Raw genomic sequence first — 16,214 nt, forward strand, 5'->3', positions numbered from 1 at the left:
ATTTTTATTTTTTTCACACCCATTCTCTATTTCAGTCGCTCCTATGCACATGTTAATGTTACTCACCTTACGCAAGTCACCGGGACCCATTCCACAAAGTTTCACTCTCTATCTATATAAGAAAAAGTATAAAAATCCTACCAAGCCACTTCATCTTCCGTATTTTTCCCCATTCACTGTCTACTCAGCAGGAGAAAGTTTCCAGCTTCCCTCCAAAGGTAGCGTTACGCTTTTTTATTTATTTTTCCTTACTCTCTTCGATTATCTTTATCTTCTTCTTCTCATACTAAAATTTCATTAATTCAGATCTGATTCTTTTCTCTTACCAACTAATGAATTTAAGCGGTAATTTTAAGTAATTTTGATCCGTGTATCGCATAATTTTGTTTGTGCTTGGGTTTTGATGTTTTTGTGTCTGTCGCTTTATCAGAACGGAATAGAAGCAGATAAATAACAGATTATCGTGATCTTTCGGCCATGAATTCTAGAAGGTTAGTCCGATTATAGTTTTGTTTATTTTGAAATCCAGTGTATATTTTATTTTATTTTGAACATTAAAAGATTTGCATATCTGACTAGCTGTAATTGATACGTAATTAGATCTATATTTACATTGTTTTGGCCTAGGGCTTTGTTCGAGAGAATTGATTATCTGATGCAATTGTATTTTTGGATTTGTTTCCTTCAGTTCTTTTGTAGTTATAATATAACCTCCTGAAATTGATAGCTTTTGAATGGATTGGACTACCACTGGCTCCCACAAATTGATTCTTATTGCATAATATCTTTGTTAACCTAACAATATTCCAATCTGTTTTAACTATCTCCTATATATGAGTTAATTCATTAGCACTCTGTTTTTCAGATAACTATATTTTGTATAGTTTTTTCTGACTCTAAGCTGTATCTAAGGTATATTCTAGAACATCATGTTGCCACATTATAAAAGGATACGCTGCATATGATGGATGAATTAAAGAAATAATTGCATTTTTCCAGTTGCCTCATTCCATGTAAAGTACTTATTTTGTCCCATATTTGAAGACTTGAAAAAAAGCTATTTTTCTAATTTTTTATTATTTATGTTACATGGATCGTTTATGATTTTACAATGCAAGTGATAGTGATGACAGCAGTGATTATGCTGTGTTACTGTGACTGAATTAATGAACTGGGTTTCCTGACAGTTCTGCCATGTTATATGATAGTTTGAATCATGTGCTCATTTATATTGATTCTATTTAAGGAAATTAAGTTTAAATTGACTTGAGTTGCTGCTTTTCATTTGTTCTACCCCCAATGTTTTTGACCTATTCAACATTACTTTTCTGGTTTCATGAGAATTTCGTTTTGGACATTTCTTTGCTGCTTTCAACGGTATGCAATCATGAACTTTGTTCTTTTGCAAGTTACTTGAAATTGATGTCCATAAAAAAAACTCACATCCATTATTAATTCTTCAAGAGCAGCCTGTTTGTAACTAAAGAGAATATATTTACTTTGAAAAAGCTTAGATTCTGTGAGAAGTGTCGCTCTAATGAATGCTGCCATGTTGGTCTACTAGGAAGTTAGACAAACCATTATCAAATATGGAGGAACTTTGACAGAGCTCAAACAGCCTATTGCATCACAGATTGATTATTTCAAATACAGTCTCAAGCTCTCATCCAAGTAAACCAGATGTTGAGACTCTGTTGTTTGAGATTATCAATTTGTGATATAATTGGCTGTTTGAGCTTTGTCAAAGTTCCTCCATTTTGATAATAGTTGCACAAATATATTCTGCTAATGGTCTTCATTTATATTCTCTGTCTAGCTCACTGTTGCACCGAGTCTCTACACTCACAGAGAGCAAGATGCATGCATTCTTATTCTAGGCCATTAATTGTTTGATTTACCCTATTCTGTGACCTGGGAATTTGATATGAGTCTCAGTTTTCTTATATCTGGTTTTAAATGTTGTAAATGCTATGAATTTTATGCGGCTGCTGACAAGTTTAAGAGTGATTTTTACTGTTTATGCATGCACTAATCCTGTGTTTGGTATTTCCTGATGCATCTATCTTGAATGTGAACTTTGTCCATGAATTGTCCTTCCCTCTTAAATTTTAGTGTACTTGTCACTGGAAGCTGCCTTATTTATTTAGGGAACTCAAACTATCTATGGTGTGTTATCTTCCCATCTGGCGTTATGCTAACTTGTTTAATGTACAGAGATGTCCGTACCAGTAGAACTGCTCTATTTGATGGCATTGAGGAGGGTGGCATCCGGGCCTCATCTTCTTACTCCCATGAAATTGATGAGCAAGATAATGAAAGAGCTATGGAAGGTTTGCAAGATCGAGTCATTCTTCTGAAGAGAGTAAGTTTTATCTCATTTTGTAAAGTAGGCTAGTGTCAGTTCAATGGATAAATAGACCTTTTTCTCTTCAATAAAGAAAAATAGAAAAATAGCTACTTCATGCTTCTTTTTGGAAGTTGAGACCACAAGAGGAAAATAAATGGAAATCTATCTTACCAGTTTCTTAGTTTGTTATAGTGTTCTTGAACTCTCGCTTTTTTACTCTAATATCTCAGCAATGCAAAGTGAGCAATTTTTTAGAATCTGTCTAAAGGAGAGATGTGCTATGCATGTCGAAACTTATAATATGTAACATGTTCAAGCAATTCCAAAAATCTATCCTATTAGAATACGTTATGATCATTAAATTTTATATAAATCATGAATACCTGTGTGTTTAAATTTTTTCCTTATTCAGTTCGAAATTTTTGGAACTGAGGTTCTGAAAGCTTGTGCAAGCATCTAGAATATGTCTAAACAGAATTATTGAACTATGATAGGACCTATATGTTGCTGTATGTGTTTCATATTCAGCTATAATGAATGTCCTAAATAAAGTAATGCACTTTATTCCTGTAGTTGTCAGGTGATATTCATGAGGAGGTGGAGGGTCATAATCGAATGCTAGACAGAATGGTATGAATGCTGCAATTTTTCTGAACCCTTTCACATTGTATACTATCTGTTGTGCTCTTATTTGTTAGAATGGCATTTAATGTTGTTTGCCTGTAGGGCAATGACATGGATTCATCCAGGGGAGTCCTATCAGGAACTATGGATCGATTTAAAATGGTATGGAGATTATATTACCTTTTATGTAATTTATGCCAAATTCGTTTTGTTTAATGGTTGTGATTAATGGGTGATGATTGTATCTTATCCTAGGTGTTTGAGACCAAATCAAGCAGGAGAATGTTTACACTCGTGGCATCGTTTCTTGTCATATTCCTTATTGTATATTATCTCACTAGGTGATAAAATTTAAGATGGTGATACAGGTACTAGTCCTAAGTTTGAACTGTACTCGATTTTATGTGGTTGCTATAATCAATGGTTATTCCTGCTCGTGAGATGTGCAGGGGTTTATGTAAAGATGTTGCAATACATCAAACGCTTGTTGACTGTATGGAATAGGTGCATGTTCAATCTCATGTTTCATTTCAGTCTGCTTAACCTTCAATGTTAAATGCCCAGCTGCACAGTGCAGTCAAGCTTATCCAGTTTAGGCTTTAGCTGACGCGAGTCTGGTGAAATCAATAGCTGTATGGTTTAGCTCATATTGTCTTTGGAGTATCGTCAATGGTTTAAGGTTGAGCATCATCAATAAAATATATTTCATTTGCTGGTTCTCAGGTGGGAGGAAAACTGAATATTAAACAGAGTTGGTTCGGTTATTTTATAATTTTAGTTGGATTGATTTTGCATTTTGAAAAGTTAGAATAATTTTAGTATGCTTCGACTTTGATCAAAACACTAATACTGCTGTAACTGAAATTCTATATTTTGCAGTAAAATATATTATGGAATTTAGTATTTTGAAGATTTTGTATAATTTAATTATATTTTTACTTTCATATGTGTGAACTATGAGCTTTTTTTTTTGAAAAATAAATATGTTGATAATATGAAAATAATAAAAATTAATCTAGAAGTTTTTAAAATTGAAAATTCTAAACCAATTAACCAAAGCAAATTGAATCAGTTGAATATGATTTGATTCCCAATTTTGACTTGGTTCAGTGATTGGATAATCCGATCTGTAGCAAGCTAACTGTGTTCCTTGGACTCGTGTCCTGGGTCTGTGGCAGGGAAAAGTGTGGTCGTTGACTTTGACCCACAGTATTATTGTTGTTGAAAATATATCTGAAAATTGAATTGGGAATTACGCCCGACGGAGATAAAGCCTGATATTATTAGTTAAAAGAAAACTAGTCTTATTCAAAAGGGTATGCTGCCAGGTGGCAGAATTCAAGCACACTACCCCAATATATCGGCAACACATTGGTACAGGATACAATATGGAAACCCATTAGTCCAGTCTTCTTCAGCCCTTGCTGTCCCTATCAGCTATCCGGTGGTTAAAAAGGTCGGGAATTTGGTACTGTCGTTTTCTGTTGGCATCACCATCAGCCCCATCTCAACGGAACTACTAGTTCACTCTCTCGTTCCCAGTCCCGGATACAATATGCGACTAGTTTTGAACAAGTAGAAAAAATGACAAAAGAAATTCAATTGCACCAGCCGGGAATCGAACCCGGGTCTGTACCGTGGCAGGGTACTATTCTACCACTAGACCACTGGTGCCCGTTAGAACAGTCAGTCGTACTATAATATCAGAAACCAAGTCTTCTTATGACCCATAATTTTGTTAATTACAGGTCTAAAGCAATATTTTAATTTTTGGTATATTCTAATTAGTGACATTTTTAGAAATTTCTGTGCATTTTAATATATTAGCATTACTAAATTCTGTCTTTCTAGTTCGACCTGCAATGTTTAAAGTTGACCAGATAAAATTTTCTTAATTCCTTCTTTCCAGTGTTTCACCAAGGAATAATAATCTAGCATACATTTTAATCTTCAGTCACATTTCTCTTTTCAAGGCTGGTGTTCATTTCTGAACATACTATTGCTACAACACTTGCCCCTTTTTACTGAACAACACTAGGAGCAATATATAATGTTGTGATGATCATTATATGATGATATTTCAATCTCTCATCCTGTTGGTCTTGTAGGAACTTGGATAATGAAAGACCATTAATTTCTATTTAACATCTTGTTCTTCAATAACATTAAATCAAAGATGTGATATCTGGTTAACTCGTAGAAATCTAAGAACAACTGATTAAGGTTAGCTGATGGTCTTCTTTTTAATTAACTGCACAAAATAAGAGATTGTAAGAACTCAATTAGCTTTTCAGTTGAATGCATCACCAATCCATGGCTTTAATTAAGTTTTCACAAATAAATTAGTTATCAATCATGATCATATTCGACAAAAATATATATATAGAAGTAATCACCTAACTAAGTCATCCTATCATCACATTGATTCAGTACATGCTTGCATTTCCAAATACATATATGTGTGCCTTGTTTTGTATGCAAAAGTAACATCACAAAGAGTTAAAAGATAAATGCCTTAGCCTAGCCAACACCAACACGCTTAATTTTCGGGTACATTAGTTCATGATTATTGTTTAAGGCATTCCTAACTTCATAAACATATTTAAAATATATAAGAAAAGAGTCTATTATTATTTTTAGTTCTCACGTTATAAATTTAACATGCATAATATCAAACAAACTAAAACTTATAAAATTAAAATCTTGTGATTACGTAATTACAATGAAAATGTTAACAACTTCAAGTCTCTTGATAGAAATTCGAATTTCCACTAAGAATATAATCTTTAATTCACCCATATAACTCCAATATTGCACAACGCGCATTAAGAATCTATGTTTAAAATTATTGAATTACGGATTACCAACAACATACTATACAAAATTAAACCACTTTCAAATCAATGAACATCAATCACAGTATAATACAGGTTCAACTCAAAAAACTCACTGAAGAGAAAGTTAAATAAGAGGATACCTTAATTCTTAGTGTAACAACTGCAGAAAATAAAGCCGGCACTCAAGAGAAAATACATGCATGCGTGAGATAATTTTAGCTTAGTAATAATAAGCTAAAGGTCATTAAACACTGAGTGAGAATTATAGATAGACTCTTGGTAGTGTCCATTAAAAGCTTTTAAACAGCCAAAACTAGAAATAACCAAAGAAGAAAAAGAACCAAAGAAGAGTATAGTATGGAAAATTTATAATTTTACCTACACTGCTCTCAAATGAAGAGGCAACAAGTCTAGCAAAAGAGCTTGACTAAGTCAGGCCAATACCTGATATTTGACACCATACTTTATGGGGTTCTTATAAGTTCTTAGTACTGATTCAGCAAGATCATACCTGTATACTGTCAAAAACGTAATAGTACCAATGTAATGTAATGAGAAAGGTCTTGCTGTTAAAGATGATTAGTAAGTGTATATGGATTTCATGTAAATGCTATCTAAGAATTTTACATTTGCATAAAGAGGATATTAAATTGATGGGTTGACCTTTTTTCCAGTATTTTTCCATACTTAAGCAATTAGGGTTTCTAATCAGGCTTTGCAAATAAGAAGGATATTAGAGAAATAAAATAAGCAAACACATATATAGCAATTGTCATCAATTGTATTCATTATCAGGAAGAACACATGCAATGACGCAAAGAGTTGCTTTGATCAAATATAGATAAGCAGAACTGAAACTTAAATTGAGAGAATCTACAATAGGAGAAGAACATCTCACAGAACCCTAAATGGGATCGAGGGTTAGCTAATTGATGAAGAAGATGATCAATGAAAACTACCTTGAAAATTTCAACTCGGAACAAATTGTTTTTATATAGGATTTCTTGTCTTTCTTCCTCAATAAGTACTAGTGGAAAATTAATCCTTCTCCTACCATATATGTCTTCCAAATAGAACTGCCCCAAAAAGATAAGCCAAAAAAGGATATACTTATTAATGCAAAATAAAGAAAAGAAACACAGAAACAAGTTTTCTACATTTGCCCCACATAGCTGTACAATCATATAACAAATACAGCTATTTTATATATATATATATATGTAGATGTAAAGTTCCTCAATCAAATACCTACTGGAATATATTAAGGATGGAATATAGATCATCAAGGATCATGACCAAGTCTCAGCTCCAAATCTAACTCATCTGCTACACTGCCGTCTTTTTCTTTTTGTTTATTGTGATCATCATCAACATGGGATGGACCTATTTGCAAGCTTAAACTCCTTCGCCAATCGTCCTCGAAAGGATTCAAAATCTGGGGACTCTGCACATACAGTCCATCTCCATTTGGAGGCCTAAAACTTCCCCCTGAAGATGGTGGAAAAAATGTTTGGTAATTTGTATGAACCTCATGATGATGATTAGCTGTTGAATAATAGTGAGGAGGGAAGCTTTGAATCGGAGTGTACCCTCTTAAACTAGCGTAGTAATCTTCATCAACTTTGCTCGAAATAGATGAGCTACTAGCTAGGCTTGGCTTTGCTCTATCCTTTCTATGAATATTCATATGTCCACCCAAAGCTTGTGCTGTAGTGAATCCTCTCTTGCAAAAGACACACTCGTAGGATCGACCTGTTCCCATATCATGATCATTTGCTTTCTCCGATCTATCGGTTTCTTCTTCGCTTGAGCTCTTGTTGGCGTCTTCAAGGTGAGGATTTGATTCCATGGTTAGGTCAAAAAAAAAAAAAAAAAGGCTTGAAAAAGAAGTCACTAGGGAAATAGTGGATTAGGCTTGGTGAGTAAGGAAGACAAAGTAGAGACGGTGTTATAGATTAGGAGGCGAAAGACAAGAGACAAATAAAGGACATAGGCATTAACTTAGTGAACTTTAAGTGAAGAGAAAGAGATGTATTTTTTGAGAGATACAGAGATAGAGACAGAAAGTCTTAGATTTTTGTTGATAGAGCTTTTCTGATTTAGCCGGCTAGAGGATTCATCTTTTGCAGACACAGATTATTATTATCTAAGAGAAAAATTATATTTTCATTTATTTGTCTCTCTATTAGAGCTCTTGTAGCTTTCATCTATATGTTGGCTTTCTCAACACGGTCTCCATTTTGTCATCTCTCTATATATTCATAAGTATAATAATAGATCTGTAGATTTAATTTGTGCCTACGTGTGTATTCATATATGATTCTTACAACTCGGTATTTATATTCACATTAGGTCATATTTTTCTTAAGGGCTGCCGCCCTGCAAACCCAATGTGAAAACGTGACAAGAATGCATACATGCATACATACATAAATACCACCATGCATGATGCTTCTAGGTTACATATCTTTTTCCAATATTTACTTGTATCACTTTTGTACCATATATTTGCGAAGTACATATATTATTTATTCATCTTAGCATCAAGGAAGTGAAATTTGGTTTCCAGTGTAAAATCTAAGTAACTAGATTCGTTTTCAAGTTTAATATAATGGTAATGCGCGGGTCAAATTTCAAGGATTTTGCTAGTCTAAGCCATTTTAATGGAGCTAGCAAAGAATAATTATAATGGCACAAAAGTTTATAACAAAATCAAAAGAAAAAAAAAAAAGATGTCACACAAGATTTATCGGGGCATAATCATGAGAGAAGATACTATATAATTGAAACTTGCTTATTACATATTGGCGAGGAAAGATGCAGGAACCTTCCTACATCATATACAATATGATAAATTAGAGACAGTGCAGTTTTTGTAGTTTGTGAATCTCTTATTGATAAACAGTTTGTGCTTGTCTTTAAGTATCAGCTTTTTAAAACATAACTAATGGAGAAACACATCAACTTTCTGTAATCACAATCAACATCACTTGTGTATCTTCTTGTTTTAATTAGGCGTTTCGAAAATTCAAAGTTTATTTTGCAACAAAATTGTTCGGTCGTAATAATCATTTTCGGCTGCTTTGATTTTTATAAAAGAACCAATTTTCAAATCTAATCTCATTGCAGGCCATATATATATTATTTATAGTATATATCGTGAAAAGGGAATTTTGGATGGAATATGGCAACACTGTAACAGGTAAGCAAATTGATTATTTTAAAAAACAAATCTATCATCTCTTTCAATAATTCTATTCACAACTGCCCTTTATAATGTTTTGAAAAAGAAATAATTATTGAAGACTGTGTAGATAAAATGGTAAAAGTCATTTTTAGTTTAACTAAAGTTTTGAGTTTGAATTTTAGATATACAGTTGTATTAAAACTATTGAGATAGTGTTTTGCCATCCGTAAGAGTTTTATCCAGCACGCTGTTATATCATATGTATTCTAAATTAATTTTAGATATATGTATATATATAAAAATAATAATTGACATGTTTTATTGTTTAGCAAAGAATTCATGCCTGTCCTTTCCTTTTCCTTTAAACTAAAAGAATTTATGTATATGCTTTAATTAAGACTTGGTTTTAGAGATTTAAACGCCTTCTCACCTAAACTTATCAGAGTATTGAAGTATTTTGTACTTATGCATTCTTTTACTTAATTGTATGGGAGTCTTTTTTTTTTTTTTCTTTTTATGTGCTTTTTTTTTTCTTCACTTTAGTACTCTTTCAACTAATTGTTTTATTATGTTATGGTATTAATAAATATGGATTTTATGTAGTAGATCATCTACCATTAGTGACTACTATCAAACTAATTAATCAGAATTTCTAAAAACATTATTAATTTATCTCAAAAATTATTTCATTTTATTTCTCATGATTTCACTATAGCTTTTTGTATGATAAAATATTTTACTATTAATATATCATATTATATTAATATAAAATTATAAATTTTTTATTATATTAATTAAGAGGTATAAAGTCAAAAAAGAAAAAAGAAAGAAAAATCACAGATGCTAAAATAACAAGAAAAAAAAAGACATATTCTTAAATAAAAGAAGCATATAATAAGGTGCTTTTTTATACTTTTTTTAAAGTATTTTTTATTCTGATAGTTGTTTAAGTTTGGTTAGGTAGTGATAAATTGTTATATTGAGCATAGTTAACCGGTACAGGAAGATAAATGCAATAAGAAGATTTTAGTTTTTAACTCAATATTTTTCAGAAGCATAACTCAATACTAATGGGAACAAAATGAGATGAAAATGTATCAGAGTTATTTATTTTTTCCATGAAACAAAAACTTATTATAATATGGCATTTCTTTTTTATAACATGTAATTTCAAGAGCAACAGGGACTCTTTTGTTTGTTTGATGTTGCTTTTTTATATATATTTATTTATTTTCTTAATGATCTTGAGCTCCTTACTCTAGATGGGTTTTCACCTGTTTAATAAAAATGATTAATGATTATATAAGGAAAAAAAAATGGACAAAAACATCTATCTCATTGCCTGAGTATACCATCATAATTGGCCTCCTCAAATCCCCATTCATTCAATGATCACAGACAATTTGTACTTTTCTGATTAAAAGTTTACGTTTTTCTTAGTCATAATTTTTAAAATTGCTTTGTTTTCTTGATCATGGAGACAAAAAGGAAGATAGTGGTTCATAACATAACAATCAGACATTATAGATAAAATCGATTATTGGCAAAAACTAAAGGATCTTTGTCTTCAAGTGCATTGCTATATGTATTTTTCAAATTTAGGATTTTTTTACTATTAAATAATAGATAAATCACAACTATATATAATTATAGAATTGGTATTATCTTTTTTATTATTCACGTATATAATATTTAAAAATACGTACCATTCATCAAATAATTTGATGTAATGTATAAAAAAAGTAGCCAAAATCATTCATTATAATATAAATATGGAACTATTGACTTAGTCTACAAGAAAAACTTAAAGAGGAAGAGTTTAGGGCAATACATAGAGACAAGGAAAGCAAAAGAAGGCAAGGATGACAATTACGTGAGTAGTATAGCACCCAACTAATTTTAATTCTATCTACCAAATCATTCGTCCTTTAGTTTCATCACCTTTTCTTTTCGTCAATTTATTTAAGGTCTAGGTGAAAAGGTTCGGCTTTTTCCTTAACTATATTAATTAGTTTTATTATGCAAAATAAAAAATAAAATAAAAAGATTCATATGTATAAATCTAATTTTCTTGTTTGTCACCTTACAAATGGATTAAGTGATAATAAATACCACTTTCTTAAACATTATTATAAATTTCTCTTTGTCCGGATTAAATGATAATACATATCAGTTTCCTAAATATTAATATAAATTTTTCTTTTTCTACTCAAGGTAAAGACCATTTACGTTCCTAAGAAGAAAAAAATTGATAAAATCAATAATAATAAAATATAAATTATAATAGACTAAGACGAGCCAAATGGGTTGTCATTCACTAGCTATTAGTTTATAGTATCATTTTGTTTTAGTTGGAAAGAAAAAGTATGAAAATGAAATTTGAATTTTTGATGGTAAGAATTGTAATGGCTTTTTGGAAATTTAGTTTAGAAGAAGAGTGTTTGTGATGTAAGTATAAGTATACGAACCCAATGATAGTACTGGCAAGTTCACAACGAGATCGATCTCACAAGAAAATGTATAGCACATATTATAAAAACCAACTATCACATAAAATATTAAAAATAAATCTAAACACTCTACCAATATTTGAAAATAGTTTTAAAGTTTATAAAAGAGATTAAATAAATTAGAGAATAAATATACAACTAAAATGATTAATATAAACTATATGATAAAAATAACATTTAGTCTAGCTTATACTTAGTAATCCTTTTATTTTCTTTAAGTCCAAATCTAATGAATGAGATGGTGATGTGTCTTTTTTCTAAGTTACTCAAGCTAACAATACAGTCTATGTCTTATACCAATATAGATTAAAATAAAGATGATGTTTCTAGTACTTTTAACCTAAAAGTTTTCATAATAATTATTACTATTAAATTGATATGATGGTCAACCAATAATAATAGATGAAACTAATACATGTATGAAGGTGAAGAAACCATTCATTAAACTCATAATATATAAGGTTCATATATAAGTAAATAGCCAAATTAAACATTTATGGAACTTAGCACGACATATTTAATTCAATGGTCATTGTAATTAAATAGAAAGACATAAGATATATAAAATAGAAAATTAAAACTCCCTCAAAATTCAGAAGTTTTTCAAGGATTGGAAAAGATTGATCCTCACTTTCCACATCCTGAAAAACTTCTCTAATTCTTAAAAGAATAATGCAAAGACTAACTAAATATTGTAGAAGATCCAATGTAGAGAATTCGCAGAGAAAATAATAGTAGATCCCTCTCTCTTCGTTTAACTGAACTTTACTTGTAAAAATTCCTTTTTAGAGCATCTCTCTCAGTATAACATCGCTATAGTTATCTTCTTAACTGTCATAAACAAAATAAATAACTTAAAAAATAACTATCATTAATTATATCATAACTAATTAATTTTCTCTTTGTGGGCCTTGCTAAATTCGATTAAGCCTGCGATTTTGGTAGTCCACGTGTCTTTATTCCAAACCTTTTACAACCGCAGTCCAATTAAAATTTATTTATACCTTTTTGGCTCATATTTTTTTTTTTAGTTATTATTATCTGAAATTAAACAAGAATACTAAAGTGAGGTAAAAAAAATACATATTTTCACATATTATGGATATAAAATATACCAATAAATCACTAAAATATCTTAATTATATATACATAATATTAACTTATATGGGGCGGTCAATTCAATGTGCCGGATGGGTTTTCTGATTTATTGGGTCAAATCCGAGGCGTAAGAAACCCAGTATCAAATTAGTATCTAAGAATAAATTTTGCTGGACTTTCGTTTTCTTTATTTTCCTGGTCAATCATTTGAAGTTTAAGAATTGATGCAGTTTAATTAGTTCATTCAAACTTGATTGCTCACTCTTAGAATAATATGCAGATTAAGAAGCCGTACTTAACTAGATTTTGAAAATTAAAATATATATAGTTTGCTAAATATTTAAAATAATGCATTCATTTTGTTATCGAGCATTCAAAATCTATATTAATACTTTGTTTCTATTATCTTTACACTAATTTATTAATAGCAAAATATTATTAAGCTTTTAAATCTTTAGCTTTATTTTATTAAATTTCTAAATTTTTATTTTATCTCATTAAACTTTAAACTTTAGCTTTATTTTATTAAATTTCTAAATTTTTATTTTATCTCATTAAACTTTAAACTTTATTTTTATTTTATTAAGAACCGATAAGTTTTATGCTTTACATCTTTTATTTTTTCAATAAAAGAAAGAACTTCATAAAAAGGACTGAAAAGAAATTACTCAATACTTTATTTAAAATTAGTACATAAAATAATATATATAATCTCTATAAATCGATCCATAGAATTATTTTTTACATGGTTTGATTATTTTTTTTTATTTTAAAAATTAACAAATAAATAAAATATCACTTTATATGTTAATTTATTAATCAAAATATAAAAAAAATTAGTAAAATAAATAAAATTCTCAAGAAATGTGTATAAAATGTCATTTATTGATAAAAAGAAAAAGATAAAAATTTAATAAAAATAAAAATTCAAGAGTTTAATAGAATAAAATTAAAAAACATAGAAATTTCATAATAAGTTTTTCCTTTATAAATAAAATAAAAAGCTAAAACTTAGCTATTACAGAAAGAATAAAAAAAAATATAATGCAACAATATAATATAACTAATTCACTAGTTAGAGTGACATAAAAAAGTGAAGATTTTAATTAAAAACAAAGAAAATATGTTGGATAAGCTTCAATAACGTCGAGCTCAAGACATCCGTAACAAGTCGGTTAAAGGATACGATAGGCTAAATAAGGAACATAGCTATTTCTATTAAGAAAAGAAAAAAGTAGTTTTCCATTACGTATAGAAATAGGAGTTTGTTCAATGAGAATTTGCTATATAAGGAGATGCCGAGTTGTGGTATCCCTCAAGAAAAGCATTAGCTTTGTGTTTAGTTTTTAGAGAAGATTTTCTAAACATCAATAAAAAAGGTAGTTTTTATTCAAACGCTAAGTGCTTAAGAAACTATATTTGGTATCAGAGCTGCAGGATAAGTCGATCCTAACAGCCTCTCGTTAAACACCAATACGAAGATCATACGAACGTATTCTCGTCGTAACCGAACTATGGGAGACGACGTCGCAACACGGCCAAAAGAATTCACGCCTTCTTCAATTCAATGTCCTATACTAAACGCCACAAATTATACGGTATGGGCCATGAGAATGAAGGTGTTGATGAAGATATATAAAGTTTGGGAAACAATCGAACTGCATGCGTATAAAAATAATATCGCCATTGGATTATTGTTTCAAGCAATCCCGGAGTCTCTTGTCTTACAAGTCGGTGAGAGAGAGACCTCGAAAGGAGATATGGGATGCAATTAAATCTCGTCATCTAGGTGCTTCGATCGTGTCAAGGAAGCAAGGCTCCAAACCCTAATATCGAGTTTGAGAGAGTTAAGATGAACGACAGATACAATAGATAACTGCGGGAAAGTTATCCGAGATTGCATCTAAATCAGCCTCACTTGGACAAACGATTGAGAAAACCAAACTTGTGAAGAAATTTCTCAATGGTACGAAGCAAGTACATTCATATCATGATTCTAGATTTAAAATCTACGGAATTTGAAGATATTGTTGGAAGACTAAAGGCCTATGAAGAACGTATTGTTGATGAGGAGAACCATGGAGAAACGCAAAACAAACTGTTATACTCAAACTCCGAAGATCACAGTTCTACGTCGTCACGAGGAAGAGGACGTGGAAGAGGAGGAAGAGGAAACAAGGGACGAGGCAGAGGAAGGACCAACACACAAGAACGAGAAACAAATCACAGTGATCAAAGCCGAGGGAAAGAAAAGAAGGATAGATCAAAAATAATTTGTTATCGTTGTGACAAGTCTGGCCACTTCGCCTCCGTATGTCTGGAGAGGACACAAAGGATGCAAGAAGCAAATAAAGTGGAGACAGAAGAAGCTGAGATAGCACTGTATATGCATGAAATTGTGTTTTTGAATGAAGAGAGAATAATACCAACGAACTACGATACCAACAAGAAGGAAAAAGGAGTTTGGTATCTTGATAATGGAGCTAGTAACCACATGACTAGTAACAAGACGTTCTTTTTGGAGCTCAACGAGAACATAAAGGGCAAGGTAAAGTTCGGAGATGGATCGTGCGTTGAAATAGGAGGGAAGGGATCAATCCTGTTTCAAAGCAAAACCGATGAGTAAAAACTTGTTACAGACATCTATTACATTCCCGCACTCAAGAGCAACATCCTAAGTTTAGGACAAGCTACGGAAGTCGGGTGTGATGTAAGGATGAAAGAAGATTACTTAACGCTTCATGATTCAAGAGGCCCCCGGTAAAAGTTAAAAGAGCACCAAATCGTCTCTACAAGACAAGTCCGAAGATCGGAGAACCAATATGCTTACACACGAGAATAGGAGATGATACATGGAGGTGGCATGCAAGGTTAGGACATATAAGCTTTAAAACAATCAATGCTATGTCCAAACAAGAGATGGTTCATGGCTGAAAATTAGAGAAGAAAAAAGGTCATGGTGTTTGGTTGGAAAACAAAGTCGTCAACCATTTCCCAAGACAACCATGTTCCGAGCATCTGAACCTTTAGAACTATTCCACGCAGACTTGTGCGGACCTATAACACCACCAACCAGTGCGCATAACAAATACATATTTGTTATCATAGATGATTTTTCAAGATACATGTGGACTATCTTGATGAAAGAGAAGAGTGAAGCATTTGGTAGGTTCAAGGCGTTTAAAGGTTTAGTAGAGAAAGATCTTAGTAAATCAATCATAACTCTTAGAACTGATAGAGGAGGTGAGTTCACTTCAAGAGAGTTCAATGAGTTTTGTGAAGAAAGTGGGATCAGAAGACATCTCACAGCATCATACACACCGCAACAAAACGGTGTGGTGGAGAGAAGAAATAGGACCTTGTTAGAGATGACAAGGAGCATTCTCAAGGCAATGAAGGTACCAAACTACTTATGGGGAGAAGCAATACGCCATTCTACATACGTAATCAACAGAGTACCAACAAGAGCACTTGAGAACATGACCCCGTACGAATGCTTGCGAGAGAAGAAACCGAACCTAGCACATTTAAGAGTTTTCGGGTGTCTAGCTCACTCAAAGGTTGAACCCGCAAATCTCAAGAAGTTAGATGACAAATCAAAACCATTGGTG

The 16,214-nt window shown here is 31.4% G+C and overlaps 2 protein-coding genes, 1 non-coding gene and 1 pseudogene across 4 annotated transcripts; 2 read left to right on the forward strand and 2 right to left on the reverse strand.

The window, feature by feature from the left end:
• Window positions 1-62: 62 nt before the first annotated feature.
• Window positions 63-3,492, forward strand: LOC8274781 (bet1-like SNARE 1-1). 2 transcript variants are annotated; one of them, XM_015720401.3, is made up of 7 exons: window positions 121-218; window positions 307-345; window positions 431-491; window positions 2,215-2,362; window positions 2,921-2,977; window positions 3,074-3,133; window positions 3,227-3,492. In XM_015720401.3, the coding sequence occupies exons 3-7, from the start codon at window positions 478-480 to the stop codon at window positions 3,314-3,316; spliced, it is 369 nt and encodes a 122-aa protein (XP_015575887.1). In that variant the 5' UTR covers window positions 121-218; window positions 307-345; window positions 431-477; the 3' UTR covers window positions 3,317-3,492. The 2 variants fall into 2 exon arrangements, with proteins under 2 accessions (XP_015575886.1, XP_015575887.1); XM_015720400.3 differs by lacking the exon at window positions 307-345 and having other exon boundaries at window positions 63-218.
• A 1,082-nt stretch (window positions 3,493-4,574) lies between these two features.
• On the reverse strand, window positions 4,575-4,645 carry TRNAG-GCC. The gene has a single exon. It is a non-coding gene; the product is annotated as a tRNA-Gly (tRNA).
• A 2,087-nt stretch (window positions 4,646-6,732) lies between these two features.
• LOC8274766 (probable transcriptional regulator RABBIT EARS) lies at window positions 6,733-7,940 on the reverse strand. Its single transcript, XM_048378398.1, has 2 exons — window positions 7,061-7,940; window positions 6,733-6,884 (listed from the first exon to the last, which is right to left on the reverse strand). Exon 1 carries the CDS (start codon window positions 7,655-7,657, stop codon window positions 7,091-7,093), a length of 567 nt encoding a protein of 188 aa, XP_048234355.1. The 5' UTR covers window positions 7,658-7,940; the 3' UTR covers window positions 6,733-6,884; window positions 7,061-7,090.
• A 6,177-nt stretch (window positions 7,941-14,117) lies between these two features.
• Window positions 14,118-15,537, forward strand: LOC125370676 (annotated as a pseudogene).
• Window positions 15,538-16,214: the final 677 nt, after the last annotated feature.

Source organism: Ricinus communis, chromosome 1 (assembly GCF_019578655.1).
Source record: "Ricinus communis isolate WT05 ecotype wild-type chromosome 1, ASM1957865v1, whole genome shotgun sequence".
NCBI classification, from domain to species: domain Eukaryota; kingdom Viridiplantae; phylum Streptophyta; class Magnoliopsida; order Malpighiales; family Euphorbiaceae; genus Ricinus; species Ricinus communis.